This window comes from Aythya fuligula, chromosome 27 (genome assembly GCF_009819795.1).
Source record: "Aythya fuligula isolate bAytFul2 chromosome 27, bAytFul2.pri, whole genome shotgun sequence".
In the NCBI taxonomy this organism is placed as follows: domain Eukaryota; kingdom Metazoa; phylum Chordata; class Aves; order Anseriformes; family Anatidae; genus Aythya; species Aythya fuligula.
In genome coordinates this window covers 96,744-112,396 of record NC_045585.1, presented here as the reverse complement: position 1 = coordinate 112,396, position 15,653 = coordinate 96,744, and the positions used below count along the sequence as shown (strand labels likewise).

General features: G+C 48.0%; 1 protein-coding gene across 1 annotated transcript in view; it reads left to right on the top strand.

The window, feature by feature from the left end:
* SLC4A5 (solute carrier family 4 member 5) overlaps positions 1-15,355 on the top strand; it is a 29,715-nt gene extending 14,360 nt beyond the window's left edge. Inside the window, 22 exon segments of the mRNA XM_032204095.1 lie at positions 2,902-2,985; positions 2,987-3,016; positions 3,018-3,061; positions 3,150-3,237; positions 3,417-3,501; positions 3,504-3,571; positions 3,974-4,119; positions 4,311-4,485; positions 4,798-4,931; positions 5,046-5,317; positions 8,153-8,215; positions 8,556-8,693; positions 8,696-8,755; positions 9,135-9,250; positions 9,965-10,126; positions 11,397-11,575; positions 11,681-11,753; positions 11,891-11,959; positions 12,182-12,355; positions 12,564-12,725; positions 14,190-14,257; positions 15,091-15,355. Of these exon segments, the coding sequence (XP_032059986.1) occupies positions 2,902-2,985; positions 2,987-3,016; positions 3,018-3,061; positions 3,150-3,237; positions 3,417-3,501; positions 3,504-3,571; positions 3,974-4,119; positions 4,311-4,485; positions 4,798-4,931; positions 5,046-5,317; positions 8,153-8,215; positions 8,556-8,693; positions 8,696-8,755; positions 9,135-9,250; positions 9,965-10,126; positions 11,397-11,575; positions 11,681-11,753; positions 11,891-11,959; positions 12,182-12,355; positions 12,564-12,725; positions 14,190-14,257; positions 15,091-15,256 (2,556 nt within the window). The 3' untranslated portion in view covers positions 15,257-15,355.
* The last annotated feature ends 298 nt before the right edge of the window (positions 15,356-15,653 follow it).

Sequence of the window (15,653 nt, the reverse complement as noted above, 5' to 3'; positions counted from 1 at the left end):
GACCCTAGCAATTACAGGCCTGTCAGTCTCACGTCAGTGCCTGGTAAAATCATGGAGAAGTTGGTTCTCGGACTCATTGAGGCGCACCTGGGGGACAAAGCAGTCATTGGTCCCAGCCAGCATGGGTTTGTGAAGGGTAGGGTCCTGCCTAACTAACCTGATTTCCTTTATGATAAGATCACCCGTATGGTGGACCAAGGGAAACCAGCTGATGTGATTTTTTTGGACTTCAGCAAGGCTTTTGACACGGTTTCCCATAGGATCCTACTGGACAAAATGTCCACCATACAGCTAAATAAAAACATCATAACGATGGGTGAGCAATTGGCTAACGGGCAGGGCCCAAAGGGTTATGGTAAATGGAGCTGCGTCAGGCTGGCGGGCGGTCACCAGTGGGGTCCTCAGGCTCCATTTTAGGGCCGGTACTTTTCAATAGTTTTATAAATGATCTGGATGTAGGAATAGCAGGGTATTTTGAGCAAGTTTGCTGATGACACCAAACTTGGAGGAGTTGTGGACTCAAATGAGGGCGTAAAGGCCTTGCAGAGGGATCTGGACAGGTTGGAGAGCTGGCGATCACCAACCGCATGAAGTTCAATAAGAGCAAGTGCCGGGTCCTGCACCTGGGACGGGGAAACCCTGGCTGCATGTACAGACTGGGCGATGAGACGCTGGAGAGCAGCCTAGAAGAGAGGATCTGGGGGTCGTGATAGACAGCAAGTTGAATATGAGCCAGCAAGTGTGCCCTGGCAGCCAGGAGGGCCAATCGTATCCTGGGGTGCATCAGAACGGCATCGCTAGTAGGTCAAGGGAGGTGATTGTCCCGCTCTACTCTGCGCTGGTGCGGCCTCACCTCGAGTACTGTGTGCAGTTCTGGGCACCACAGTATAAAAAGGGACATGAAACTGTTGGAAAGTGTCCAGAGGAGGGCTACGAAGATGGTGAAAGGCCTTGAGGGGAAGACGTACGAGGAACGGCTGAGGTCACTGGGCCTGTTCAGCCTGAGAAGAGGAGGCTGAGGGGAGACCTCATCGCAGTCTACAACTTCCTCGTAAGGGGTTGTCAAGAGGCAGGAGACCTTTTCTCCATTAACACTAGTGACAGGACCCGCGGAACGGGGTTAAGCTGAGGCAGGGGGAAATTTAGGCTGGGCGTCAGGAGGGGGTTCTTCACAGAGAGGGTGGTTGCACACTGGAACAGGCTCCCCAGGGAAGTGGTCACTGCACCGAGCCTGTCTGAATTTAAGAAGAGATTGGACTGTGACTTAGGCACATGGTCTGAACTTTTGGGTAGACCTGTGCGGTGTCGAGAGTTGGACTTGATGATCCTTAAGGGTCCCTTCCAACTCAGGATATTCTATTCTATTCTATTCTATTCTATTCTATTCTATTCTATTCTGGAGCTGGAAAAGATGCTGATCAGGGGAAAGTCTGCATCAAGGCTGAGACTGCAAAAGTTGAGTACCTTTGCACCTGACAGATCAGGGGGGTAATGCTGAAATCTGGCAGTCAGGAGCTAATTAGCAAATGCAGACAGTAGGGAAAGAAGGATCTGGCATAGATTTGAAAGGGACAGTACGGTATAAGTGTTTGCCTTCCCTCAGGGACATCCTCACTGGATGAAATTCATATATTCTTTGATTGCCAGAGCATGATGCTCTGGGGCTCATGCTCCCTTCATGGCTCCCAAGAAATGGTAACATCTCCAAGCTTGTCTCACTGTTTGGGGCTGGCTTTAAAATATGTCTTTGTGTGTTGAAAGGGAGCATGTCCTCTCTGTCTGCTTCACGTGCCTATTGCCATCCAGCAGGTGGCACATCCCAAACCTAGTCAGTGGGTGCAATGGGTGCAATGGCAGGACAGGGATGCCGCAATACACGGGAGGCAACGTGCAGGCAGAAGGTTTCCAGAGCACCTTCCTAAATTAATGCTGTAAAGGAATCAGATTGCCTGGTACGAACCCCAAATATAAGCCTCCAGCAATGGATACAGAGGGTTAATCACAAAATATGTAAAGCATTTAGTACTGAAGAATGCTGGGGTTTAATGCTACAAAGTTCAGCGTTACACAAAGCTTAGTGGTCACTGTTACTCCTGCTCTTGCTTATTCCAAGCTGCGTTGGAGGAATTATTTTATTACTCTTATTTTTCTTCCATTTGGGTTTAAAGGATTAGAGAGGGAGAGCCTGCTGCCAACTCACATGCCTTCCCTCATGCTGGCATATAGATTATAATAACACCCTTCCTGGGTTTGTATAGAACCATTTAGACTAGTATGAAAGAGCTGCAGGGGAGAAGAGACAAGGAGAATAAATCCATGATCGAGGTTTCCTACTTGCATTATCTGCTCTAGAGAATGGGATGTGGGGAAACAAGCTGCAGAAACATTGGCCTATAGCCGCCATGGACAGTACCAAGTGCGTTTCGGCATTATACGGGGCCTTTAGGGAGCCTGGGGCTGCAGGCCTGCAAACAGACTTATAGGTTTGCTGCTGGCTTGCTCCAGGATCAGTATTTTTGGCTCAGATTTTCTTCAGGGACAGGCTGGGGGATTGCCACAGGCTTTTCTTGCTTAAATCCCAGTGCAGTAAAGCACCTTTTGCAAACCACCAAGTTGCATGCTTGCATTGGGGAGCCCAGAGTATGTACTTCCAAGTTTATCTTGGGTGTCGTGGTGGTTTTGAATAAGGAAGAAATTCAGGTTACAAATTCTCACTGCTTTATTCATGGATATGGCTCTCAATTCCCTAGGAGATCCTGGGAACATCAGAGAGCAAGAGGTTGAAGTCTGCAGTCTGCTGCGCTGATACTGCAGCTTTAGCTTTTGTAGTCAGGGTGTGGAAAAGAGGGGAAAAGCCATTTTAGCAAACACATCCCTTCCCCACTTCATTTTCCCCAACAGCTGAAGAACAAGTTCATCAAGAAGATCCCCAAGGATGCAGAGGCCTCCAATGTGCTGGTAGGAGAAGTGGAATTCCTAGAGAAACCCTTTTGTGGCTTTCGTGCGGCTCCTCCAGGGCAACAATGCTAGGAGGGGTGACAGAGGTGCCCGTCCCCACCAGGTGAGCCCAGTTCCTTGGGTCTGGAGCTGATCTTGCATATGGGTCCTGGTGGTGCAAGCTTACCAACGTGGTCCCACTCCTCTCCCAGATTCCTCTTTATTCTCCTGGGCCCTGCAGGAAAAGCCAAATCCTACAACGAGATTGGCAGAGCCATTGCAACCCTCATGGTGGATGATGTGAGTAGATGCAAAACCTGACCCTCACTGGGAGCCTCCCTTGCTCAGAGCTGAGAAAAAAAAAAAAAAGCAATTTCATCCTTTTGCCAAATGAATGAGTTTTAAAAAGCCCACAACAATGTGCAGCATATGTGTAGGAGACCACCACCCCCAATCTGACACATCTCTTGACTCCCCAGCTCTTCAGCGATGTTGCCTACAAAGCCCGGGACAGGGAAGACCTGATTGCCGGCATCGATGAATTTCTGGATGAAGTCATCGTTCTGCACCTGGCGAGTGGGACCCCAATATTAGGATTGAGCCACCAAAAAAAGTGCCCTCAGCTGAGAAGGAGGTGTGTGGGGACATGGGGCTGGTCCCAACCCTGTGGCCATCCCTGTCTTTCCCATTTGAAGATGCTGGAGGAAGACAGATGCTTTGTTTGCACTCATCCCTAGATATATTCTCCACAGATTTTCCAGAAATGCTGCTTTTTCTGCAGTATCACCCAATGACAGTGATATCCCCAATATCAGTTAAGAGCCATTTCCACTCCACATAATCTGCATTACCCTCAAGCCCCCACCATTCTGGCTGAGAAAATCCAGCTCTTTATCTTTCCAAATTTGCCCCCAGAACCCAAAGCCCTAGTGCAGGTGGTGAGCTGCACCATGGCCTTTTTCCTTTCTTCAGCCCCATATCAGAGACAGGCATGGCAAGGCAGGTGGCATGGCCAACTATGGACACTCTCCCACAGGAAATCAGTTTTCTCGCTGACGAAGTGGGGCAGATGAATGGGACAGCTGGTGGGGGCAGGTGCTGGGAGCGGGCGGAGGAGGGCAGTGATGATGGGGAGATGCCTGAAGTGCATGAAATTGGGGAAGAGCTTGCATGGACTGGCAGGTGAGCATCACCCAGACACCCAAAAAAAACTCAGAGGACATTGGCACCCATAACCATCTCCTGCTGGTTCACCCCATGTTCTCCTGGGGCGGAGAGAGGTGAACTCCTTACAGGCACAGTCTTCTGTGCAGTGCTGGTACATATTTTGGTTGAGGGGCATATGCATCTTGTCCTTGGCTGTGTCTCCACAGGTTTTGTGGTGGCCTCTATTTGGATATCAAAAGGAAGCTGCCCTGGTTCCCAAGCGACTTCTATGAAGGTTTTCATATCCAGTCCATCTCTGCCATTTTGTTCATCTACCTGGGCTGCATCACCAATGCCATCACATTTGGGGGCTTGCTTGGAGATGCTACAGACAACTACCAGGTCAAGTCCAAGGACAGGGTCACTTTGAACTGGTGATGGAAAGGCAGGGATGAGCTGGGATGGGCTGGGTTCTGCCCCCATTGTGCCATGTCAATTTTCAGTGCTAGGGATGGAAATTTATTCACAAATGGGACTGGCTGGCCTTGAATACTGAGAGGGTGGGAAAACCCATCTCAACAGCAATACCAGTAGCAAAGGAATACGATCCCAAACTACCCTGTATGAGTCTTTCATTCTTATCTCCATATGAGATGTCCATGGGATGTAACCTGGCACAGCACCACCATAAACCTGGGTTTGATCTGTCCCCAGGGTGTCATGGAGAGCTTCCTTGGCACAGCAATGGCGGGCTCCATGTTTTGTCTCTTCGCTGGGCAGCCACTCATTATCCTCAGCAGCACCGGCCCCATCCTCATATTCGAGAAGCTGCTCTTTGACTTCAGCAAGTAGGTGCTGAATAATGCCGGGGGGGCATGACCCCTCTGTACCTGGACAGGGGATGACCCTCAGCCCATTGTGGCACTCTCATACGACCCCTATTGCTTTGTGCCTTCTTTCAGAGGCAACGGCATTGATTACATGGAGTTTCGCCTCTGGATTGGCTTGCACTCTGCTCTACAGTGCCTTATCCTGGTGGCCACTGATGCCAGCTTCATTATAAAGTACATCACACGCTTCACAGAGGAAGGCTTCTCCACCCTCATCAGCTTCATCTTCATCTATGATGCCATCAAGAAGATGATAGGAGCCTTTAAGTATTACCCCATCAATTCGGACTTCAAGCCAGACTATGTGACCATGTACAAGTGCGAGTGTGTTGCTCCTGACCCAGGTGAGTACAAATCTTTCTCAGCATTGGACGGGGATAGTGGGGGGGGGGCGGGGGCACTAGCAGAGGGTCCTACAGCAAGTAGAACCTGCTGGATCACTGGCCAAAGACGTTGAAGGAGTCAGCTACCCAGTGGGCATGGGGCAGAGACACCTCATCTTTCTCCTCTGAGGGTGATTTGGGGCAAGATTATGGAAATAGAGCCTTGTCCCCTGCAGCCAAGCATGTCAGTGCTTGCTGGGATGCAGTTAACAGTGCTGGAGAGCCAAAACATCAGCCTGAAGCAACCGGGTCTGGATGAATAAAAAGGAAAGAAGAAAGGAAGATTTTTAAGATCATTAACTCCACCCAGCTACCAATGGAAACTTATTCTCCAGAAAGTACAGAGGAGGGATTTTGTCCTCTCTAGTGTCCAGGATGCCCAGAATATTCCAGTTGGGTGTGCAATCTTCCTTGGACTGTTTTTTCTTTTTCTTTTTTTTTTTTTTCCTTTGTTCTTACTACTCTTAAAAAAGGAGAGACCACAAGGTTCTGTGAAGACAGTCTTTTGACAGCTCCCCTGGTTTTGACCCAATTTCTACTATGGGCAAAAGAGGAAAAAGTTGTAATCCCTTATTAAAGCAGGCTGTTCTTTGGGGGAAGCAAAACAATGCATTTTCCAGATATAGGCTTTTCCGATGGTGGCTCAGTTGAAGACGGCTGTAATTCAGAGTTGCCGTGAAACCGCTGCTTTTTTGCCACCACTGCTTTTTTGCTCTTGGATAGATGTGCCTGACAAGCCTCAATACACATCACAGCTCAGATGCTCCTACTGCTGCCTGAAAGGGAACAGTGACCTTCAGTTTTGGGCTAATGCCAGTGACCACCTTCTCTCAGATGAGCTGAATTCATATAAAAAGTATAAATTATAACAATTTGGGGAACTGCAGGTGGAGAAGGCAGAGAGGTATGACAGTGAAGAAATAGAAACAACCAAGACCACATTGCCTATTTCTAATACATCTGTCACTGCAACTGTCTTACATGCCATGATGGAAATAACGTTCAGTCTCTTATTGTTTTGATTTTGTGGTGTTTTGTTGTGTTTTGTTTTTTTGTTGTTGTTGTTTTGTTTTGTTTTGTTTTGTTTCCCTTAATTCCTGTTTATCAACCATGTCCTGAAGGAACTGATCACATTGGGTTTTGAAGCCCCACAGGCAGTGGGAAGCACCTGGATACAACATCAGCCTTTCCAAACCCAAACCTTCCCAACTCTGGCCAGCAGAAAAGCTTAGCCCAGGTTTCTGATGCAACCTCCAGGGCTGAAACATCCTAGCCTTCCAGAGCCCCCAGCCTGGCCTCAACCAAGAGCAAACCCCAGTGGTGGCAGGGAGATGAGTCTGGGTGCCAAGAGGCATTTGCACCCTGAAACCTTCAGCTTCTTGGCAATCCGGCCCTGGTTCCTCACCCTTGCTGCTCTGGATGCCAAAGCAGGGTTGTCCATGCTAGCTTTTCCATTCCTCTAGATATTGAGAAGTTGTGTTTATTCTCCCCTACATCCTTTTTTTTTCTTTCTTTTTTTTTTTTTTTTTTAATAGTTCTGATTTTTGATTATTATAACTGATTTGTACCATATTTGTCTCTGCTGCACACATCAATTTGGGCTGATTTCAATTTCAAGTGAGTATCGCCTTCTAAATATTAAAGCTGTTTTAATATTTGATACTCGTACCTCTTGAGGTTTTGTTGTTATTTTTATCATGTATTTTACTTTTCTCTCTGCTCCAATAGAAGGGTTTATACAGCGCCTTTACAGGTTCTCTTCTAAGTTACTTCCAATGCTACACTGTCTTTTGGGTTGTAGAAATCACAAATTTTCTAGTTTCTGTAATATCAAAAGGTTATAGAAAATGCTTTTAATACTGTAAAGAGGCCTGAATTTGCCAGCACCATTTCCTGGAGCTTGGTTTCAGCAGTGCCGGCTTCTCAGCTTCTAACCCAGCAATCACTTCTCCTTCATTAATTCTCTGTACTGGGGAAGGAGGTGGCAGGTTGCCAAAATCCCCACCTGGCTGCAGGAGGAGGATGGACCAGAGGGACTGGGGTGGCAGAGCAGTGCCGGACCCTGCTTAGGTCACCCACAAGGAGCATGGGTGTTCCCGAAGCCGCGGAGCTGCATCACCTGAAGATTTGAGTGGAACCGCTCTATGCACCAGAGGGAGAAGGTTGTGGGGCTAGAGAATGAAAAACCCTGTGGGGTTTTTTTACTGGTTGTTTTGCAGTAAGAAATCAAAATACCCACAAAAAATATTAATGAAAAAAAATAAAAAGCAACTGCCACCACCAACAAATTGGGCATTATTGGGTACTGACTCTCCAAAAATGACAGGCTACTTTTTCAGTCTTCTTCACCCTTCCACCTTTTTGGTTTGAAAGGAGGAGTGGCAGCACAAGCTGGAGTGCTCAGCCCCACTTGCCAGTGGCTTCCCACACTAGGAAGCTCCCCAAAAATCTTTGTTGGCACTCGCCGAGCCAAGAGGGATAGGCAGCCAAAGGGGAAGATGTGCTGTCCACCAGTGCATCTCTGGATTGGGCCAGCTCTGGAGGGGTGTGCATGGGATTAATCACGGAGAAGTTGCTGAGGGGTTAGAAACAAGATTTGGCTCCCCACATCCTGCTTTGTTCATGGGCACTGACACCTGCATACATGTCAGAGGATGTACTCAGCCCCACGTTTGCTTTTACACCACCCAATCTGGGCTCAGCAAGGCTGAGCTGTTCTTCTCTGGATGAAGCCTGGACATTTTTAATGTTATGTCTATGTTAGCCAAGAATCTTATAACAAACTTCTTTTTGCAGCCAACATGACATTGTTCGATGCTTCAGCTCCAGTAGCACCAAACACCCACTAACATTTCTCTGGTAAGTGGGTTTGCTTGCTCTATGGGGAAGATTGGGGTATGGGAGCAGGGGAGCTCATCTGAGGGACTATTGCACCCAGGGAATGGTGCATGTTGCCTTGGAGTGAATTCTGGGGAAATACAGGCTTTACATTAATTGGGGTTCATGGTTTGGATCAGCAGCACCAAATCCCCACCTTTTTGCCCAAATTATTAGCAGCTCTGGGGTTTTCCCATGATTACAGGGCTGGAGTGGCTCCCAGCTGCAGCAGCACACTGAAGCCCCCTTTTCCTTGCATGCTGCAATTGCTTAACATGCTAATTTGTTTTCTTTTTTTTTTTGGGGGGGGGGTTCTCCCCAGTACAATACTATTAACTAACAGCTCTGGATTGGACTCAGCTGAGTAAGAAGGAGTGTCTCAAGTATGGTGGCAGCTTAGTGGGGAAATCCTGTAAATTTGTGCCTGATCTGGCCCTCATGTCCTTCATCCTCTTCTTCGGACCTACTCCATGACATTGACACTGAAGAAATTCAAATTCAGCCGCTACTACTTCCCCACCAGGTAAGAAAAGACTAGCTCTGCAGGATCTTGCCCCTTTTTTTTTCCAAAGGTAGGAAAAAGGGGAACTGCTGATCTCATTCCTGGATGCAAGAAGCTATGGGAAAATAAATCCATATTTCTATTTTCGGTAAGGTGATTTGCTGGAAAAGGAGATGTTAATATCAATTAGGATAATCCTATCTGAACACTGAGACACTGCTTTATCTCTTGCATTCTGTATAAACTATCACAGTGCAATGCAAAGGGAAAAAAAAGCTTTTTGTGAGTTATGCCCACCTGTGTGCAGAGCTGGAAACCCGAGGGGAAATATGCAGATGCAGGAGCAAATACCTCCATCCCATTAATCACCCTTTCCACCCCCATTTCCCATCTACCTCCAGGTCAGGGCCTTCATTGCTGATTTTTCCAATGTCTTCTCCATCCTGCTGTTCTGTGGTGTGGATGCCTGTTTTGGACTGGACACCCCAAAGCTGCATATTCCCAGTATCATCAAGGTTTGGCCACACTGGGAGGGGCCTTGCCTCTCCACTGCACTCTCTTCCAGATCCTCACTGGTTTGGGGGAAAATTGAGTTCCCTTCTCCCTTTTGGGGGAAAATGTGGTGTCTGGGATCCTTCTGAAACACTGCTTTGCCTTTTCTGGAGGAATATTCTAATTCTGTGACTTTTCTTCCTTTCCTTTCCTTTCCTTTCCTTTCTTTCTATTCCCCCCCCCCCCCCCCCCCCCCTTTCTCTTTTCTTCCTATCTTTCACTCCTGGCAGCTGCGTAAGCTTATTAGTGATTTCTCTATCTTTATGTCCATACTAATGTTTGTGGGGCTGGATGTGCTTTTTGGACTGAACACCCCAAAGCTCCAAGTGCCTACTGACTTTAAGGTAAAAAGCAATAAATCCCTTTCTGGAGGTGTTGCTGAAAACATCTCTTCCCCAACCTGGGATATCACTGTCATGACATGGGGAGTCCTTGCGGGAAGAGCTCAGTCCAAATGAGCATATGGGGAAAATGGGGGGCTGAGGCACATGGCTGCTGGGGTGGTTGGGGTCCAGATGTGTGTTGATGGGGTGCAGGGATGAACATGGGATAAGATAATGCTCAGAGGGGATGGAATTTGGGGTGAAGTGTGGCTTCCTGAAATTTCAGGGATTGGGTTTCCTCCCCATCCCTGACCTGTGTTCAGCTGCAGCATGCATACTCCTCTCTACCCACAGCCCACTCGTGTGGACCGAGGGTGGTTCGTGTTTCCCTTTGGGAAGAACCCGTGGTGGGTATACCTTGCAAGTGCGCTGCCTGCCCTCCTCGTTACCATCCTCATCTTCATGGACCAGCAGATCACAGCTGTCATTGTCAACAGGAAGGAGCACAAGTTACGGGTGAGCCAGGACTCACACCACACTCAGGTTTACAGCATCATTTCAGGCAGCAGGTGCATCTTTGCAAGCACCTGCTTTTGGGGTGCAGATCTGGTGCTGCAGAGGCTATTCCTTTTCTTTTCAGGCTGCATTTTTGGGGTGAGAAAGCCTCCAGGGAGTTAAACTCACTGAATGTTGTAGGTACTGGGCTGCACTAGAGTGATGCAGGATGTACTGCAGGATATGCAGGATTCACCAGGGCAACGTGAGGTGCACCAGAGCAATATAGGGGGATGCAGGCTGCACTATGGGGCATGTGGGGTGCACGATGGCAATATAGGGTGTACCAGGGTGATGTGGGGTGCAGTGCAGCAATGCAGGACAATGCCGGCTGCATCACGACTATGCAGGATGCACCAGCACAGGGTGCACAAGGATGATGCAGTATGCATGAGAGTAATGCAGGTGCAATGTGGGTGCATGGTGATGATGCAGGGTGCCACAGGGTGATGAAGATTACAGAATCACAGAACTTCTAGGTTGGAAGAGACCTCAAGATCATCGAGCCCAACCTCTGAGCTAACACTAACAGTCCCCACTAAACCATATCCCTAAGCTCTACATCTAAAAGTCTTTTAAAGACCTCCAGGGATGGTGACTCCACCACTTCCCTGGGCAGCCTGTTGCAATGTCTAACAACCCTTTCGGTAAAGAAGTTCTTCCTAAGATCCAATCTAAAACTCCCCTGGCGCAACTTAAGCCCATTCCCCCTCGTCCTGTCACCAGGCACGTGGGAGAACAGACCAACCCCCACCTCACTACAGCCTCCTTTAAGGTACCTGTAGAGAGCGATAAGGTTGCCTCTGGATTATATCAGGGCAGAATGGGGTGTATCTGCATTCTGCTCTGCAGAAACACAGTTTGCTTCAGGGTGATGCAGAGTGCATCAGGGTGATGCAGGGTGCATGAGAACAATGCAGGGTGTACCATGGCAATGTGGGGTGCTCTGCAGCAATGCTGGGTGTACCAGGGTGGTGTGGGGGACACTGCAGCAATGTAGGTTGTTTCAAGGTGATGCAGTGAGTGCTGTGGTAATGTAGGGTGCTGAGGATAATTCATGAGAGCAGTGTGTAATACACAGTGGTGATGCTGGGCTCTTCAGGGAGAGTACTGGAGGTTGAAGGGTGCTGTAGAGGGAAATCTCTGCCTTGCTGGGCTCCATGGTGAATAGATGAAGCTCTTTGTGTTCCCCCCATCTCCCCTCCTGACCCTTCTGGGTACTACATTGCAGAAAGCAGCAGGCTACCACCTGGACCTGTTCTGGGTTGGCATCCTCATGGCTGTGTGCTCCTTCATGGGGCTGCCCTGGTACGTGGCAGCCACTGTCATCTCCATCGCCCACATCGACAGCTTGAAGATGGAGACAGAGACCAGTGCCCCAGGGGAGCAGCCCCAGTTCCTGGGTGTCAGGTGAGGAAGGCTTGGCTGCACTCTTCCTTGGGGTGTGGTGGGGGATCCAGATGCAGCAGTGGGTATACCCAGCATGGCTTCATCCTGCCTCTCTCACCACTCCAGGGAGCAGAGAGTGACAGGCATCATCGTATTTGTGCTGACAGGGATTTCCGTCTTCCTGGCCCCGATTCTGAAGGTAAAACATCCCCATTGCTCTGCAGATATTTGGGGCAATTTTCTTTCCATTATATGGCCCCCAGCATTTGTCCCTATCCCCAACAGTAAGCTGCTACCTTTTCTGTTGTAAGTGTCATGTTTTTTCCATGTCCCTAGTACATCCCCATGCCAGTGCTGTATGGCGTCTTTCTGTACATGGGCGTTGCATCACTGAATGGCATCCAGGTAAGCACTTCTCCTCCTCTCTGGGCATGAAGGGGTTTCACATCTGGGCAGAAATGGGGATTTTTGACCTCAGAAGTTGCATGCGTCCAAATCCCTCCATAAACTATCAAAAAGCCTTAAACTCCCATTTTGGGCACTAAAAGAGGGTTTATCTGGGTGACCAGGAGCCTGCACTGGGGGGAATGCAGCTGATAGCTAACAGCAGGCTTTGCCCTGCCGCAGTTTTGGGACCGCTGCAAGCTCTTCCTCATGCCAGCCAAGCACCAGCCCGATTATGTCTTCCTTCGGCATGTGCCACTACGCCGCATCCACCTCTTCACTCTGGTGCAGATTGTCTGCCTGGCTGTGCTCTGGATCCTCAAATCCACTGTGGCTGCAATCATCTTCCCTGTCATGGTAAGGCTCTGCACAATAGCATCCTCCAGGCTGCTTTCACTTATGTTTTATTGACCAAAGAAACACACAACTTTCTGGATTTCCACATGCAGTCTCATTATTGCAACCTCATCAACAAGATTTTGAGATTTAAGCAAATTTTGGCAAGTGTGGATGGCCCCATGGTGATGTTCCACAGGTCCTAACTCATGTATCTCTCCCCTCCTAGATTTTAGCCTTGATCCTGGTGAGGCGACTGCTAGATTTTGTCTTCTCCCAACATGACCTGGCCTGGATTGACAACATCATCCCTGAGAAGGAAAAGAAGAAAGAGGATGACAAGAAGAAGAAGAAGAAAGGCAACAAGGGAGACAGCAGCAGTGACGAGGAGGTGTGTGTGGAATGGGTGGGGGACTGAATAGCACAGACACCCTGGGGTGCTGGACCCACCTAGGAGGGGAATGGTGCCACTGGAACAAACCTCCAGGTTCGGGAAGAATGTCTTTGACTTCTGGGGATATTTCTCTGTGCATATAGGACTGGCTGATTTAGGGGCTTTAAGTGATGCTATGGGGTTGACCAGCAGCTCTAGGAGATGCTCAAAGCACCTTGAAAGCTGAAAAATCATGGCAAAAATAAAAATTAATGAAAAGGCCACAGGTCCCATAGATGAGGCACCCATTGTATGGTTACAAAGTCTCATTAGCCTGTGCAACCTCCTGCTGCAGGCTCTTTCCCTGGCAGAAGTGCTGTGGGTTGATTTGGGAAGAGGAAAGCAAAGCCTCCTCATCCTTATACACTTCCTCAATCTTACACAGAGACAGGACACCTTTAGGTGCTCTGGGCAGACTTGGAGCCTGCCCAGGCTCCTTGGTGAGCTGCAGCTTCAAGCTGCAGCCCAAGCCCTTCTCTACTTTCACTGCTTCTCCCCACTTTCTTCCCCAGTTCTCAGTTCCCTCAGTCATAAAGATCCCCATGGAGCCCCTGCCACCAGCACCCCGAAATGGGGGTCCCCATTACCTCAGCCATAAGTAAAGATCTCAGGGATCCTCTCTCGTCCTAACTGTTGCTTCCTAACTCTCAGCAATGGGGCCTGCGCAACTGCCAATTGCACTAATCCGATAAACAAAACAGACACAGCCTGGATTCATCCTGCTGAAACTAGGGGGAGGGCTGGCTATAAACTGTATTTAAAGCAGGGTTTATGGGATTCAGCACACTTGGTGATAATAAAATCTGTGTGGCTGAAAAGCCAGGACTCCTGCATCTCATCCCTGAGCTGAACCTAAGGGAGATATAAAAATAAAATAAATAAATAAAAAGATTTAGAAGGTTTTTGAGCCCCTAAAAGCAAGAGGCAAAGAGCTTGTGACAGCATTATTCAGGTTGCAAAAGGGCAGATACATGCAATTTGGCCCAACCTCATTCCAAAAGCGTCATAAGTGACCTGGCACAAAGCTGGCCAGCCATGGAAAATAAAAAAATAAAATAAAATAAAATAAAATAAAATAAAATAAAATAAAATAAAATAAAATAAAATAAAATAAAATAAAATAAAATAAAATAAAATAAAGAGTAAATCTGGGTGAGTTTACTCCAGCTTGGCACCAGATTGCATCATGATGTCAGCAATTTTTAACGTGCTAATTAATTTACTGTCCCCAAGCTGCTGCTTGAAGAATCTGGGGGTTCCTCTCTTTCTTTGATCACTCCCAGAATCAGCATTTCACAGGAGCTTTCTTTCCCTCCTACCACCTGAGGTCCACCAGACCTGGTAGCAAGGTGGGGTGGGGGAGTGGCTTTCTGTGGGGTTCCTTCCTCATCTGGGAAGTGTTTCACCTCCATGTCCCCCCAGGAAAGAGGTCCTCCACCTGGAGCTTTGCGTTCTGATTCTTCCCCAAATGGTTCAGATCTGGATCGCAGGTAAGCACCAAATGGACTCCACCACTCACTCACTTGCATGACCCCATCCCTACGGATCACATGCCCTTGGTGTGAAACATTTCTAGGTTTAGCAGTCAATGGTCCCAACTGGAAATCATTTTTGCCACTACCTTGAGCTAGTTGCCATTGTCTTTGGGCAACTTTGTGGTTTTTTTTTTGGAATAGCTGAATATATTTTTACAGCATCCCATGGTATTTTGGCTGCCTTCGTTTGCAGGCCATGGCTATCATGTTTTTCAAAGCAGGTTGGGTGGGAGGGGAACCGGATAACATGTTCCAAACCTAGTGTGAGAGGGCGCATGACAATAAGATGCTACTGGGTAAAGCTGCAGAGATTTTTAGGATGAGATGTACAGATGAGTTCTGAAAGCTTTGTGTAATTTTCCACCTACAGATTATACATACTAATTGCAAAAGATCAGTAACTGGTGATAGGAACCAAGGGAACAGGATGGAGCTGCAGTGGGGAGGTTCAGGCTGGGTGTTAGGTGAAAGTTCTTCACTGAGAGGGTGGTCAGGCACTGAAACTGGCTCCGCAGGGAAGTGGTCACTCCTGCCAGAGTTCAGGAAGTGTTTGGACAACTGTCTCAGAAATGTGGTTGGATTTTGTGTTCCTCTGTGGAACCAGAAGTTGGACTTGATGGTCCTTGTGGGTCCCTTCCAACTCGAGATATTCTATGATTTTATAATTTTTTAATGATTTTTTTTCATGGCAGTAGCAGCATCTGGAGCCTTTTGCCGGGGTTTCTGGGGCATTAATCAGGTACCCATGCAAAATGCTTACCTCCCTATGTCTCCCTCTTCCTGGGCAGTATTACACTTCACCTGAAGATTTCGTGTCCATCGTCTCCTGCATTTAACTACTCACGAAACCCGATCTGCGCTGTGCCCCAGGTGAAGATAGAGATGGAATCAGACTACGAGGACACTGACACGGAAAAGCCACCTCGGGACATGGGCAGTGAGACCACACTATAGTTCCGTGCAGTGCTTCTTCTAATTTTTATATATATATATATATATATACACTTATATATTCATATATATATATATAAAACTAATTGGACATATTTTTCTATGTGACACTGAGGATGTGGTGGCCCCAGAGGCCCATTGCTCCAGTAGCATTTAGTGTAATGCTCTTGAATTTCCTCCCTTTCTGCTGGGTAAATGCATCACTGCTGGTAGCAGAATGTGCTGGTGGCAGAATAACCCCCACTGCTGGGGCTAAAAATGTGGAGTTGGCATATTTGGCCTCCACTTGCCCTAGAATTGCTGCTGGAATGGAGAAGTCAAAGGCAGTCAGGTCCATGGATGTCAGGGAACAGTTGGCTGCATGCATGGCCTATGGAGCAGGGGACTGTGCTGGGGTAAA